This window comes from Lycorma delicatula, chromosome 9 (genome assembly GCF_047948215.1).
Source record: "Lycorma delicatula isolate Av1 chromosome 9, ASM4794821v1, whole genome shotgun sequence".
NCBI lineage: Eukaryota > Metazoa > Arthropoda > Insecta > Hemiptera > Fulgoridae > Lycorma > Lycorma delicatula.
Window position 1 is genome coordinate 48247273 of NC_134463.1, and position 16471 is coordinate 48263743.

A 16471-nucleotide genomic window follows, 5' to 3' on the forward strand; every position below is an offset into this window, starting at 1 on the left:
ACATAAAATGGTGGTTTTTCTTGTATCTAGCCTTTTTCAAACGGTTTAAAACTATTTCGCATGTCAAAAAAAAATGTTTAGTTCGTCAATGATATTACAATCGCTAATGTATTGGTCTTGCTCAATTTTTTCCACGATTTCATTAGTTTTTTCAACCATTGGCCGACCAGAGTGAGGTGTCTAATTGACATCCAGATTGATTAGATCTGAACCATCTTTGGCCACACATACTAACAACCACATCATATCAATAAACAATTTTTTTTTAACAGCGTGAATTGCATTCATGCCTGTTTTTGTAACAAAATTTCAAAATTCACTGAATTTATTTTTTTATTTTTATTCATTTTCAAGACGCAAAAATTTTTAAACAAACTAATATATATTCTCCCAACCTCATTATATGTATATATACTTAGAGAATAGACAAGCCTTAAATAATTTTTCAACAATAAAAATCATAAAAAAAGTTTTTTAAATTTTCCTAACTCGAAATGATTTATTTTTTGGTATGCGACCACTACTTGAGATGAACTGTAGGACACCATGAAAACTAGCCGTGAAAAATATTAAACGTCCACCATTTTGGTTAGATTATGCATAGCCCGGATATCTTTTTCGTCACTTATTTGCTTTTTCATCGCCCTTTAAGTGATCTATTATTATCCAGCTACCCTTGTAATTCAAATTTTTGAGTTCCTCCTGTACGTTAACTTTATGGCGCGATGTCTGATACCAATCAACAGATCGTTTTGAGGTAGGAAAAAGTTCATTTTTGGATTGATGAGCAAACTGCAGATTACTTACGAAACTAGTTGTGAAATGTATTAAGTGGTCGCTAATCTAAATTCTTTTACGTCAGTTTTTTTCAGTGTCCTTTAAAATGATGTGCCATAGCACTAAATCTTTACTTTTAATATTTTTATTTTTTCCCCCTCTTGGGAGTCCCCTCGTGGAGAATTTGCTAAATTTAATTTTTTTATATCTAATGATTGAAAGGTTATTTAACGATGGCAGTATTTATGAATGTTCTTTATGCGTATGTATTATAAATATAAAATACCTCGTTTATATACCTGTATGCAGTAATTTATTTCACGTAATTACAAAAATCTATTAATATTGATTCTTGGCTGTTAACTATCAACGACGTCACTTTAACTTGTGGTTAACTTTAAATCGACGACACTTTTAATTTAATGTTCTTTATAGCACGTGCAATTAAAGTTTAGAACAAAGAAAGTCTCTCCCTAATATAAAGATTCAACAGTAAAGTTTTATGAACACGCTTAAAGAAAATGGAAAGAAAGTGATTCAGAAAATCTTTGATGTCATCTTTCAAGATTAGAAATTAATAACGTAACTCTAGATGATCTAGAAGAGATAAAGGCTTCCAATAAACGAATTAAAAGATCTATTTTAACCGAAGCCCTTTACAGCACTCTTAAAAAAAATGTTGAAAAAATGAAATCTCAGGTCCAAAAGTAATACTTAAGTTTTGTTATAAATGTACTCATAAATGATTTAGGCTGGTTAGATAAATTCTCTTTCGATGAAGATCGTGTAAAATTAACATTATTATGTATTACAAAAAGGTAGATCATAATACAATGAGTTGTAACTGGAGTAACTAAATACCTGCTGTGAAACGTTTTGCATGACAGAAGAAAATCTATAAATTCATTTTTTTTAAATTTAGTGATAATATTAAGAGAGATTCATGTTGACTGACTAACATTAAATATTTAACGTTGTTAAAACGTTAAATATTCTTTAATAATAAGTAAAGTTAATTTGTAAAGGTAAATTGTACTTATTATTTTATTTTTTAATGGTTGGATTTATTTATGAGTGTATACTGTTTTTATTTATTTAAGAATTAATATTATTTATTTTTTATATATTTATATTATTAATTTTATATATTTTTTATAATTTTTTTTATATTTTCGTGCTCTGACTTCCTTTTTGAAGTATTTGAAAAGATTGCTTCAGTTACATAACATGAGAATGTGTATGTGTTGTGTGCATGCGCGCGGGTTTTCTTTTTCTTTACTCTAAATTAAGCAAACTCGCAGAGATCTATGTTTCCACAGAACGTATGAAATTAAATTATCAAATTTTCCTATGACAAAACGACCCATTTTTCGTAGGAGGCCACCAGTCCTCGATTAACTCATGGCAAGCAACACATAAATGGAAGGAGTAGGGTTGAGACATTATTTTAAAATACATTGAAAATAAACGTTTTTACCTAAATATATTCGGCTACGACAATATAGTATAAATTTTTATATACAGTTTTAGAATTTCTCTACAATACGTTTACATGATTGTACCATATCTTAGCAAAAATAAAAGTCACTTAAAGATAATAATAATATTTACTTCTATCAAACCAGTTATCTATTTTGTGTAATTCAGTATAATACATCGGTTTAAGATAGGACCTTTTTATACTCTTTTTGCCTTTTTTAATAAATTGCCGAACAATTTAAAAGGTCTCTTCACCAATCTACTTCAAATAAAAATATAAATGTGAATTCTATGAATTTGTGAATTTTATGAATTGTGAATTATTTAATAAATTTAGTATTTTCATATATAACTTTAATATTATTTCACGTGTTTGTATTTTAAATAACTGATGTAGATTTTAATCGTATCTATTTTAGTTTTCAGGCATCATAACTCTAGAGATATGCTACAAGAAGAAAAGGATAGTAAGAGGTATGGTTTTTATTTTTTATTTTTCGACGTTTTATAACACAGAGATCCAAAAAAAGTAGGGAGTAATGTTCATAAGTATGAATATATTTATGTTAGCGTGTCTGATGCTTAATAACGTTTGACTGGATAAATCGATTTTGATGAAATGTGGCACATAAACCTGCGAGTATGGAACAATTTGTTGGTAAAAGTTTGGGGTCAATATTTCCAGGACATGAGGTAGATTGTATCTCTGGAGTCAATTTTCTCAAAAATTTGGCAATATAATCTTACTTTATATTAAGCACAGTGCTCATGTACATGCTTATCTTAACATTTAAAAAGGTTTTTTCACATAATTTTTCCCTTTCCCGAAAAATCAAAAAATCTTATTTATTGTACATTTTTACCAGAATATTTTTTATGTCTTCCTATGCATAATAGTAATGCAAATGACCAATCAAAAATACTTTGGGGCAATTTTGCGGGATGGGGAACTGATACTATTTTAAAAAGTATCGATTGCTTGAATTTTTTTTTTTTTAACTTTTATGTACCAATATTTTTCCAATACGTAAGAATAAATAAACAATGCTAGGAAAGTACAACAACTTTTTTGTCAGCGTTTTTTATTTTATAATTGTATAGTTTGCGAATTAGGTTTTATCACGATGTTTTTAGATCCATCTGTTCAAATATGAAGTAGTTCTTTTTTCTATCTATAGTTTAGCATATCTATCCATTCCTGATTTAGATGGAATAGACGGAATAGATGGATATGCTATAATAATGGTATATACAACATTAAATGATCAATATAAGGTATTATTATGTTCCAGTCATTTTAAAGGGCAGTGAGGGAAAAAATTTGAATGTAAAAATCTTCAAATTATGATGATAATCAAAATTATGGTCATTTAAGATTTTTTACTGATAGTTTCAAAAGAGGACAACAATTTATTCCAATTACTAAAAAATTATAGTTTTAAGGTAAGAGCATTTGCTATTTTTTTTTTTTTGTGTTTCATTATTTGAGAAATTATTTAATAGTTACCGTAAACCATTTTTGAAACTAGCTGTAAAAAGTATTAAGATTACCATTTTCGTTACAGTCGTAGGAATTAGAATATTTTTGAGTCAAAATTCGTATTTTTTAATTCCCTTCATTAAATGATGTTACCAACTCAACCCTTTGTACTTTCTTTTTCCTGTTTAAGTAATTACCTTTCAGATAATACTTCAGAGGTCTCAGTTCGACCATTCCTGAGATGTGTGGTTAATTGAAAACCCAACCCCACCAAAGAACACCAGTATCCACGATCTGGTATTCAAATCCGTGTAAAAATAACTGACTTTACTAGGACTTGAACGCTGGAACTCTCCACTTCCAAATCAGCTGATTTGGGAAGACGCGTTTACTACTAGACCAACCCGGTGGGTTAACCCTTTTTACTTACCCTTTGTACTACTAACCCTTCGTACTTTGAGCTGTTCAGTATGGGACTTTAGGGTGCGGTGATCTCGTGCGGCAAAAATCGTTTTCAGGTAGAATTTACTAAACAATGTATTTTTTTTTTATTTATTTTTTTAATAACTGATAAGTTATTTAATTTTGTTAATATACTCTTCATATTACATAAAAATATAGAACTAGGTTTACAATTTCCATTCTGATATTAAACATATATTTGCACATAAATCCATAAATGTTTGGGGAAAATGGATATGTGGAAATGTTGTAAGTACGAAATATCTTTGGTTGCATATTCTTTTTACAATAAAATATAATAAATATTAAATATATATGAAGTGAATGAATTAAATTAATAAATGTTCACTCAATTTTATTTTTTTTTTTTTATTTTTTGTGTGCTCAATGGACAAATAACCCTTTAGTAAAAGAAAATTATTAAAACATTGAAGTTTGAATTAAATAAGATAGACTATAACAGTATCGATATGGTGTTAAAATGATACCATAATACCTAGTGTTTGTGATAAAACAATTATTAAAAAAAAGTCCTTAATTGACAATGCAGTATGCAAAACTGTGTTATGTAGTAACAGCCACCTGTAATACTCCTACAATACGTTTATATACAATCACAGGCCTTTATGTAACGTTAATTCGTTACAAAGCGTATAGTTGTTACAGTTATAATTCACTGAAAATATGAAATTAATCAACATCACAAAATTAATTAATCTATTTTAAAAAAGAACATAATTAAAAAAAATACATGAGAGCAGCTGTGAAAATAAAATATTAAAAAAAAAAAAAAAACAAGAATAACGATTACAGACCACCTGTTATGTTTAAATATTTCATTTACCTATGTTTATTTTTTATTATTTTTTTTAATTTTGTATCGCTTTGTGTTTTGCTTTTATAAGGAAAAAATTATAATATTTTACATAACATTAGTTTAAAACCTTTACTGTTTTCTTTGATTATATATATAATATATATATATATATATATATATATATCAATGCTCTACAATCTCTGTTCGATAGATTTAAAAAAAAAATTGATTTAAATATCAAGAAGTTTAGATTACCACGAAAGATATTTTTTTTTTTTTGATGATTTAATTTTTACTTGTACATACTCGGATAATACAAAAATAGGATATGTAATTATCAATTTTTTTACATCAAATTTAATTTTAGTTTAAACAATGGCCTAGTTTAAACAATTTTAGTTTAAACAATTAACCTCAGAAAAAAAAACAAACGTTATTTTTTTTTTTATTATTTATTTATTTTCTTCATCTATTTGCCGCAACACCTCTTCATTTGTCACTATCCACCCATCTGATTTTTAATATTCTCCTATAGCACCACATTTCAAAAGCTTCTAATCTTTTCTTCTCAGATACTCCGATTGTCCAAGTTTCACTTCCATATAAAGCGACGCTCCAAACATATACTCGTACTTTCAAAAATCTTTTCCTGACATTTAAATTAATTTTTGAAGTAAACAAATTATATTTCTGACTGAAGGCTCGTTTTGCTTGTGCTATTCGGCATTTAATATCGCTCCTGCTTCGTCCATCTTTAGTAATTCTACTTCCCAAATAACAAAATTCTTCTACCTTCATAATCTTTTCTCCTCCTATTTTCATATTCAGTGGTTCATCTTTGTTATTTCTACTACATTTCATTACTTTTGTTTTGTACTTGTTTCATGAGATAGTTCTTGCGTAGGACTTCATCTATGCCATTCATTGTTTCCTTTTTTTTTTTTTAATAATATAAATTAAATTTTTAAAGAAGTTTTAAATTTTCTACAAAAGGTTACATTTCTGCGTAACACGTAAAATGTATATTAGATAATTTTATAAATTTTATTTCTATGAAAAAAAAATATTAACATTTATTTGAAAATGTTATTGATATATATGGTATATATACTTAAATTACTAATCATAATTATTAATATGATTTAGATGATTGTAAATTATCTTAGGTAAAAATTACATTTATCTGATTGCTTTTTCTTAAGAATAATGATGATTGCAGTTTCCAGTGGTGATTTATAAAACTGAACATCACATTCCGATAGGCATAGAATGATGATGAGGAGTGATGAGAGACCACTTTACTCCTTATCTTTTTAGTAAGCTTGTGCATGGATTGCTAAAAAAAGTCTATTGTTTGAATCCATTTTAACCCTTTAAACTCAGAATTTCAAAAAATTTAGAAATTTGTTTTTAGATATTTACATGAAGATTACAGACATCAAAAATCTAGTTGATATTTTCATTTGTTACCCAAAAAAAAAGAGTTAATTCATTGTTACTCCAGTTTTACGCTTTAAAGTTGGAATTTCAAAAACTCCTTTCTTTAATGTGTTTCTTACACAGTAAGAAAAAGATATTTACAAATTTACCTCAACTTATCTTCAGGAGTTTTTTCTGGACGTTGATTGTAAATCAGCCACAAAACGTAATAATCATTAAAATTGGAACCGGAAAGATACCAGCAATAAAAGTCATAATTATAGAACTTTATTGCTGAGTTTTTAAATTGTTTTTTTATGTTTTCTATTTAAACATTTGCAATCTTCGGGGAATAAATTTTTATTGCGCAATTCTATTTTTAAATTATTATTTAAAAATTTATCTGTCATTCTGGACCATTCTCTACATATTTTTTCTTCTTAAGTACATGCATTGTTTCATACGTTTCAATTTTTCACGATTAGTTGGACAATTAATTTATAATTAAAGAATATAATTTACCTAAAATTTTACCTTATGCTTCATTTCTGTCACCATATATTTTTCACCCATTTTAATATTATCTATTAAATTTAAATCATAGATGCATATTATTTTTTAATTTAGAAGTATCTATAGAATCTTTATCTAGTTAATTTACTTTATTTAGTATTTTATTAACCTTCAATATTTGGTTGAAGACGTGCAGGATATTTTTTAAATTTATATATATTTTTTCATGAACTAGATAAAGTATTAAAATTACATGTTGAACTTTTCGTTTTGATTATATCCTGCAGATAAACATACACCGTTTTTTTAACGGATCTTTTATTGTTCTTAATTGTTGATTTATTTTTGTATTGAAATACAAAATTTTTTTTTCGGTTTTTCACCGGAAAAAAATTGTTTTCATCTGTATTGCATTTGAAAAAGTTGTTAATCTTAAAAAACAGACAACTTTTATTTTAACAATTTTCTTATACGACTTACAGTTTCGGAGCTGTAGCTTGTGAAAGTGTGAAAGTTGTGAATTGGGCACGTGTTTGAAACCGGTCTACTCGTTTACAAGTTTTTTACAACTTCAGCGCCACCTAGTATTTCAATTTCAAATTATACGTCATAACTTCTTAAACATTAATTGTAGAGGAAAATGTCCTCTACATTTTTTATTTCTAAAACTTTTCTCTAAAATGCACAGATTCAGAGAAAAACGCATTTCAAAAACTTTTAGAGTTTTTCGAGTTTTTCGAAGACCTATGGGAGGGGGTGTTAAAAATCTGGAGTTAAGCTTCCCTCATCACCACTAACGCATGGACAAAAGATCAATCGGTAGGTAAGGATTTTCAAATACAGCCTATTTTGATGACAAATTGCCTGTACTAAATGAAACTTTTACGATATTAAATATATTTTTAAATATTTTAGCACACATAAAAATACTTATCTAAACATATATTTATAATTTATAGCCTAATAAAAAAACATTAAAATAGTTATAGATTTCTTATCTTTTATAAGAAAATCAAATAAACACGTGAGATGAGATATCACCATCCATTATTTCCTTATAAGCTATTATCATATCATATTTGGTAGCCTAATGAATTTTTATAAAACTGATTCATAACAGTTAAAATTTCTATTGCGGATAATTTTGCAACAATTTTGAAATTTATGTTATTTGTTAAATTAAACTAGATTAAACAGCAACAAAAACATATACACACTTATTAATCAAGACATTATAGTTATAAACATTTTTAAGAAAAAGATTTTTAGACGATGAAATTAAATTTAATTATACTAATTATTTTTTCTTCCTTCTCTTGGGTCATATGCCATCAGGTAAGATCTTTTTGCTAACTTGTTTTTTATACAGCAGTTGTAAAAATTGAGATGATAAAATATTTTAAAGAATACTTATTCATACGCCCAGTCCAAGTGAATTAGCATGTACATGAAGTTTTTATAATAATCTAGTCGACTGAAAAGTAATAAAACTTTTAATTTTTAGTCAGTCGATCTTTGTTTTCTCGACAAAAATCATATATTTTCAGTTTTAAATGCACATTTTTTTTTTTACAAACAGAATTTAAAAGAAATTAAACAACTTTTACGTTCAAACATTTAAAATACATTAATTAAACTTGCATCGTGATTATGTAAATAGATTAGTGTTATTATTGTAGATTAATAATTAAATACAAGGAAAACCAGGCGTAGAATAATTACGTCACCTTCAGTTTGATAGCGTATGCATTGTACACTGCACACACTATCAGTAAGCAGATGGTAATTTTAGAAGCAAATCTGGTTCATACAGTATAAGTGAAACATATGAAATATTTCTGCACTTAGCCTTCGACGAAAATTTTCACTAAAATCAAAATTTCACTAAAGTTTTCATTACAAATCAAATAGACATAAAATCTTCTATAAAGACCGTTTAAATGTTTTAAATATGATTGTGAATGACGACGGGAAACGGTGAAAGAAAAAATTTTAAAACAGCAGTATTGTTTTTCCCAACCTCCAAAATTTGGTTTCTCTAAGCTGATACGAAATTAAAAAGAAAAAAATAAGTAAATATTTTCCAGAAAAAATAAAGTCAAATTTAGTTATTTTTTGGTATCCCGTATTAGGTAGAATGAGAACCAACTTAACCCGGTTAAAAAATTACGAATAGTATATTTTCATTTTTATGCAAGATTAATTGCACCAGAAAAATTTTAAACTAAAAACCTTTTTATGTATGCCGCTTTTGACCATTCCGTGGAAATGCAATTAAATATTATTATATGAATCTTAGAAAACTCATATATAAAATAATTCTGGCATTATTGAACGATACGCCCGGTAGTTGAGAATACTTAGTAAATTGGTCAACGAGTATCCAAAATTTAAGTTTTTGTCTGCAACTTTCAAAGAAGTTTTTAAGATACTCAAATCCTTTGTTAAAATGGTAAATATTAATTAACAGTATAAACTGTTTTGAAGTGATAAAGAGAAGTGTTCTCGAAGCGTAGACTTGGGACTTAGTTAACGCTCTGATCGAGTAGTGGAGCAAATACCAAATTGTACGCATTTTTTAATGATCTTATATAAAATCCTACCATTTTTCCTCCAAGAATAAAATAATAATAATAATAATAATAATTCCTTTCTATGGTAAACCATTTTAAACAAAAAATACTTTATCACCCTAAAATTAAACTTGCACATCATCAATTTTTTTCTGTTTGATAAAGATCTACTGTAGGTAATTTCAAACCATCTGTTTTCTTAAGTATACGCGAGAAGTACAATGAAATCTCCATATTCGCGCTTCCCGTATTCGCGATTCTTTTATTCGCAGTGCAATATTTTGCGATGTCTTTTCTATATTTGCGGCTAAAATTTTCCGTATTCGCGTATATTACATTATGTAGTGAAAATAAATAAAAATATTTAAAGATTTAATAGCGCTGATAGAATATGAATGAGAAGAGGTAGAAGATACGATCCATGGAAAAGAGTTTATTATCAAATCGCTTACCGAAGGCATTAAACTATTCCATGATCTTATCTAGTTTTTATAGATGCTGATCCATCTTTGAATTGAAGCTTAATCTTAAGCGGAAAATTTAAGATGCCATGCAAGAATACACAGAACTTCACGGATTTAAAAATAAAAGAGCGACATAAGAAAAAATTACAAATTTTTGTAAATGTAATCCGAAATACTATAGGTTAGTTTTGTAAATTTACTTTACAGTAATTTTAGTTTTAGTGTACAAAGTACTGTAGTGCTGTTTTCTTGAATTTTTAAGGCAATTACTGAGGATTTGAACATGTAGTACTGTTTTCTAATACAGTGCATTCTGTAGTTAGTTTTTAAATCAAAGTTTGGTAAGTGCTTACGAGTAAATTAGGTATTTACTATATTTTGTTAAATATTATTTGTGTAGTGTACCTATGTACTGTACTAAACCAGTGCTTATAATAATTGTTGCCGTCAGTATTTCATCAATAACATCGCCCAAAATAAGTAAGCATGAATTTTTTTTCATTTTACAAGGAACCTAATCGTTCTTCATTAAATGGGTATTAGTTTCGTTTTATATTCGCGATTTTCTGAATTCGCGGCACTTTTACGGTCTCTAACCCCCCCCCCCCCCCAAATAAGGAGATTTTACTGTATTAATAAAGTCATAAACAAACAGGAATTAGGCACTACCTTTTCATCTGAAGAGCCGTAGAGCTTAATCCATGCTACACGTAAATAGAATTCTTATCGCCAATTAAACGATTATTATTAATGTTTGATGTAATTTAAAAGTTAATTAATCTTTAAGGTAACGTTAAATGCTAATTAAAAAATAATTCTTAGGTAAACAATTAACTTTTGACGTTGATCGAGCCTTTAGAACTAACGTTTGGCATTATTATTACCATTTATTAAACGTTTAACGTTATACAGATTTTGTACAGATTTGTACAAAGTAATTATTGAAACTATAATTTATTTTTTCTGTGATTTTCAGTCGGTTAAATAGCTAATTAAAACTTTTTCTTGCAGGGATCTGATAATTTAAAATTTAAGTTCGGTTTACCAAATTTCAAAAAAACTGTATATAGTGGGATCTACATTGACAAAACTCTTCTAGTGAAAACATTTTTTGATGATAGTGAGTATGTTGTGTTTACCACAGCTCCACATAATTTTGGGAAGACATTAAATATTCAAATGTTGAAACATTACTTTGAAATTGACGTCGATGAAAACGGTAATGAAATATTGGAAAAAACAAAAACTTCAAACTACGATGTATTCAGAAAATTAAACATATATAAAAACAAGAGTTTTTTTAACCAAACTTTCGGACAATATCCAATCATCTACTTAAATTATGAAAAACTCACCAACATAAAAAACTACCAAACTATGCTAGAACAAATAAGGCTTGTTTTTTTAGATACTTTTAAACAACATAGTTACTTGTTACGTGTTGAAGATATATGGACTGAAGTTCTACACGTTAATTACTTTAAAAACTTTACTATTCCAAATCTTAATAAATATCTTTGTGAATATGACATAAAGAATGGTATACTTTTTCTTAGTGAAGTCTTGTACAGGCACTTCAAAAGAAAGGTCATTGTATTAATCGACGAATACGATGCTTTTGTCAACAACATTATTTTCAAAAACACAGTGACCGACGTAGACGAAATTATTAATATTTTCGAAGGAATAAACTGTGACATTCTAAGGTACGGATCCGATTACATAGCTAAAGTTTTCGCGACAGGTATAATGCATATCACTGGGACTGGGTTTTCTCCTTTTGATCGAGACATAGCAGTCTACGCGTTTTTACACAACCATATGTATACAGACTATTACGGCCTTAACGAACGCGAACTGGTAAACTTACTCAAGAGATATACGACCGACGAAAGGGAAACTGAAAATCTAAAAACTGAAGTAAAAGCCTACTACGGTGGATATGTGGTACTTGGGGAAATGCCAAACCATTACAACATTTTAAGCGTGTTGAAATATTTAAAAAACAGGAAGTCTCTTGGTTCAAAAGCCCTAAAATCCTACTGGGCCAAACCGAATTTTTTTACATCATTAATTCCTCTACTTTATTCTGATAATGTCGTGAATGATATCATAATTCTAATGGAAAACGGCAATATCATCGTAAAGTACGATGAGAGTTTGTCAAGAGAACATATTTTAGGTCTACGCAACAAAATTCACCACAAAATTGATGCTACTGCGACTGATATACGTAGATTAGTCCTTAACCTTCTGTTGAAACTCGGTTATATAACTTACAAAACCGACTCGCGTTTTGAGGATATTGTTACACTTACATTGCCAAATAACGAAATAAAAGATGAAATGAAGTCGATGATATATAATAATTTGTAAAGACACTTCAGATTGGAATCTAATATGGTCGATTAATAAAGAATATTATTGATGATGTTTCAAAATTAAATTATAATAATGAGGTATTTGAAACAATTTTTACAAATTTCAAGAATATTCTTGTTCGGTTGAGCTGTAATCCAAAAATGAAGAGTCTTTCGAATGTCATCTATTTTCATTACTCATCCATAAATTAAACGTCAATATCAGATAGCAATAAAGGTAGATGGTGTCATGAGGCGCCTAGATATACAATTTGAAAACAGACACGATATTTCATTTATTGTAGAATGAAACTGTTGAAACAAAATAGTGAACAATGAAAAAAAAGAAAAACTGTCCAATAAAAGGTAATAGAACAAATCATTAACAATTGTAAAATTCTTGAAGAACATCGCTGAAAATATCTTGTAGCTCTGGGTGGTTGTTTCAGTGTAATGAATTTCAAAAGACGAATAAAAAAAATGGGTTGGCCACGGTTATTCGAAAAAAAAATTAAATTGGCGACAACATAAATAAATAGTACATCGCTAATAGTACAAAAAATTTAACAAGCGCCAAGAAAAAAAGTATGTTTTGTTACCAAATGGCTTCGACGGCACCTGGCACTTTAGAACCTTATGGTAGCCCTGAAAAGGGTTGTTTGAGGCTTTCCCTATGCTGGTCCTGAAAAGGACCTTTTTTGAGAGGTTGCCCTGCTGTTAGGCTTGGAAGCTGGTCTCCGACGATGGGCCGGCTCCTGCTGGTAGGCCCACAGGCCAGGGTACTTGAAGCCCGTCAAGCTGGACCGGGAAGGTAGTGTTCGCGCTCAGTAGCTCCCTCAGGCCTGTTGCTCCGGCAGGCATGTTGATATCCGCCGGGAGGTCCCATGTTGGGTCGGTCAGGGACTTCTGTCTTCTTCTACTTGTTCTCCAGCTGGTGGTCGACGAGGAATAACATCTCGCTGTGTCGTGCCCTATTGTACTCGCTTGTTATGTACTCGCCTGCAAGTAGTGGGGCCGTTGCGCCACTATTGTGGGAGAGATGCGCAGATAGCTGGCTTGATGTAGAGGAGTGCTTCAGTAGGCGGGTAGGTATACTGTACTTCCGCTGACATTTTAATGGTTAGCCTCGCGCTTGCAGATTTGAAGCACAGCACAACATCTATGTGGCAGCAGTTTAAATAAACTGATATTAATTTTTTATTTTAATAGAGTATTAACTTATAGTCACAGACTAGAATAATTTTGAATTTTGACTATATATTTTTTAATTTACGAATTATATATATTTGAGTAATAGTTTGTTGCATTAAATTTTTAAATTACCAATATTTATTATCATCATTTAATTACGCACCTTAAACAATTTACAAAGTGAAAACAATATTGTGTTTTTACGGGAATCGTTTTGTCAAATTTTATCATCTTAGATTGATTTAAAGACATGTAAAAACAAATATTGAAACGCAATATTTGAAAATAAATCTCTACAAGTAAAAATTGTTAGGTATATTTACGATTTTTGGAAAATTTAAGGGCTTTTATGATTTTAGAATTTTTTTAAGTATGATTATACAAATATAAATTACTAATTGTGTAATCATACGCCTAAAAATTACTAACCTAAATGAAATGTAATAAAAACATTTGTTTTTATTGCATTATACAAATATTATAATTTATAATATTATACAAATATTAAGAAAACTCTTATCACTAGAGTTTCCCATGCGAGTAAACAGAACACCTGCTTACCCCAAGAACGTCCGACAGGTGAAAATTTTATAAAACGTTAGCAGAACAATCAAAGTTATACGAATGAGTGTTCCATATTGGCCGGACGTAAGAGAGGTGATACTGCACGAACGGTTTCTAGAAGATTCTAAAGTGTAACGCAAATATTGAAAATTACTTACGTAAGTGAATATGACAATTCTTTTGGAAAGGAAAATCATTCGTTTCGACTCCTGATTGGTTGGGAACCATTAAAAGTTCCAGAAATTTTAATTAAACTTATTCTTCTATCGGTTTTATTCATCTTAACGTGATTTCAAGCGAATGGCCTAAAGTTTCCCTTATCGGAAACATTGTGACACAAGATTAGACAGAATTGACTGACGGCGAGTGTGCTGGTATTTATACCTAACAGCCAAAGAAGGATTCTCTTCTGTTTGCAGAGGTATCCTTAAGAACGCTTTCGTTGAAGTACGCTGTTCTTCGTAGGACCGTTGTAGTTAAATTTAATTATCGTGAAAGTTGTTTAAAGGTAAAATACGATAAGATTTTAAAGTTTAAATAATAAAACGGATAGTAGTGTTCGAATGTTAATTGTGAAATTCTAATATTAAATCTTGTTTTGCAGATCTCATTAAAAGACTAGATTTTCAAATCAGTAATTAACATTTGATTTTTAGTCTTTGCTATATTAATGGTTTACTGATGTATTATGTTAAAATATTTTTACTGGTTTAGAGCTTAAATAATGGGGACACTACAATCATAGTTGAGAGATAAGTATTATTGATTATTATTATTAAAAAATTATTATTATTAAATGGTAGTTTAAAATATAATTTGTTAAAATAAGGCAAGTATACTTAAACTCAGTTCTTATGAGTATTGAAATACGGAAGATCTTAAACCTTTTAGTTCTTCCAACTCGTTGCCTATGTTAATTTTGTTTTATTGTTTTAAATTTTGATTTTAATTATTTACTTAGCAGTATATCTTTGATTATGATTGATATTTCTGTTTACTGTATCTTTGCTGTGCTTATCTATTCTTCATTTTATTTACAGTTAAATTAATATTTTACCAAAAGCATTATATTGTCATTATTCATTTTTACTATTTCGTACCTACATCGCAAATTCGGATACGATACCTCTACATAATCTTTAAACTGCATTATCCTTTGACCAAAGCCATCCGGTGTCAGTCTGACACAACAAACATATGGGAAAATATTTTTTTTAATCTATCTCCGAACTTGATTTTTTAACATACAAAATTGTTTGCTTAACAAGGTTTTTTCTTTCATTTTAACAATCAAATCGCCTATTAAAACTTGAATTAGACACCAGAGGCTGGTGAAAGTGCGTTTGATTTAATATATCTCGTTTTCTCCAAGTTTTTTTTTTGTTTAACCTTTAACAAAAACCTCCGGGTCTTTGTTTAACCAACACCGTTAGGTATTGCTTCAGAGGATGAGATGAATTATTTATAGCGTGTAAGTTCTATTTAAATGTTAAAACTTAATATCATGCAATGGTAAAGATAGTTACCATTACATGGTAACATGGTAAACTATGTTTACTACACCCCCAAAAGTTAACTGGTATATATATTTTTTTTTTTCTTTCAGCCTGTGAGAGATAACAGTCAGTCAAGAATCCTATTCAAGCTATTCCGTCCTAAATGAATACAATCAAAGTATCATACTAATGTAATTATCTCATCTAATTAGTAGAAGAACATTATTTTGTAAATTTTTGCTCTTACATTTTTATACAACCAATTCAAAAATTTTATAACAACTGTATGGTCATTTCCCGCAATAATATTACAATCTTCTTTTGCAGAAAAATAAGAATCAAAAATTGTTAATCATATATTGTTCCACCTTCCTTTAATAAAAAAAATCCTTTAAAAACTTTGGTTACATCTAAATCAGCCAAATAAAACAAAATTCTTGTTTAAATCTTTTAAAATTGTTGGAAACGCCTTAAGTAAATCATTTAAAGTATCATCTGCAAGTTCTGTTTTAAAAGTTAAAACAACTGGTTTTTTAAATCTTGTATTAATCTCTTTTAATTCTGCCATCTTCTTAATTTGTACTAGTTTGGTCTCCAACAACATCAGTCTCTTAACATTTATTCCGGCTCCAGATTATTTAAATTTAGAAAACTATCCTCTTAAACACCTGTTTAGCCTGCTACAAATATCTTTTTTAACTAAAAATTTTCCAGGTTATTATTCATTTTCACAGTTCAAAAAATTCTATATATAAATATGTCTTTGTAATCAGGTCCAGTTAATGGTTTAAAAACATTATTAACAGGCTACTTTATAGAGTATTCAAATTTTATAAAATTAATTCTCTAATTAATCCTCTAATTTCTTTCTACCGC

At 28.6% G+C, this 16471-nt stretch overlaps 2 protein-coding genes across 2 annotated transcripts in view; one reads left to right on the forward strand and one right to left on the reverse strand.

Annotated features, from left to right (window-relative positions):
• LOC142330199 (alkaline phosphatase-like) overlaps positions 1 to 16471 on the reverse strand; it is an 887512-nt gene that overhangs the window by 755041 nt on the left and 116000 nt on the right. The window lies entirely within an intron of this gene.
• On the forward strand, positions 2702 to 14721 carry LOC142330355 (uncharacterized). Its single transcript, XM_075375582.1, has 4 exons — positions 2702 to 2730; positions 11106 to 11454; positions 11521 to 11631; positions 14704 to 14721. The coding sequence occupies exons 1-4, from the start codon at positions 2702 to 2704 to the stop codon at positions 14719 to 14721; spliced, it is 507 nt and encodes a 168-aa protein (XP_075231697.1).

Bases quoted from the DNA above. Each gene is read 5' to 3' on its own strand.
- LOC142330355 (XM_075375582.1), top strand. From the start codon at position 2,702: ATGCTACAAGAAGAAAAGGATAGTAAGAG. The intron at 2,731-11,105 runs GTATGGTTTTTA...TTTTGATGATAG, and splicing joins GAAGAAAAGGATAGTAAGAG to TGAGTATGTTGTGTTTACCA. The intron at 11,455-11,520 runs GTTAATTACTTT...TATGACATAAAG, and splicing joins TATGGACTGAAGTTCTACAC to AATGGTATACTTTTTCTTAG.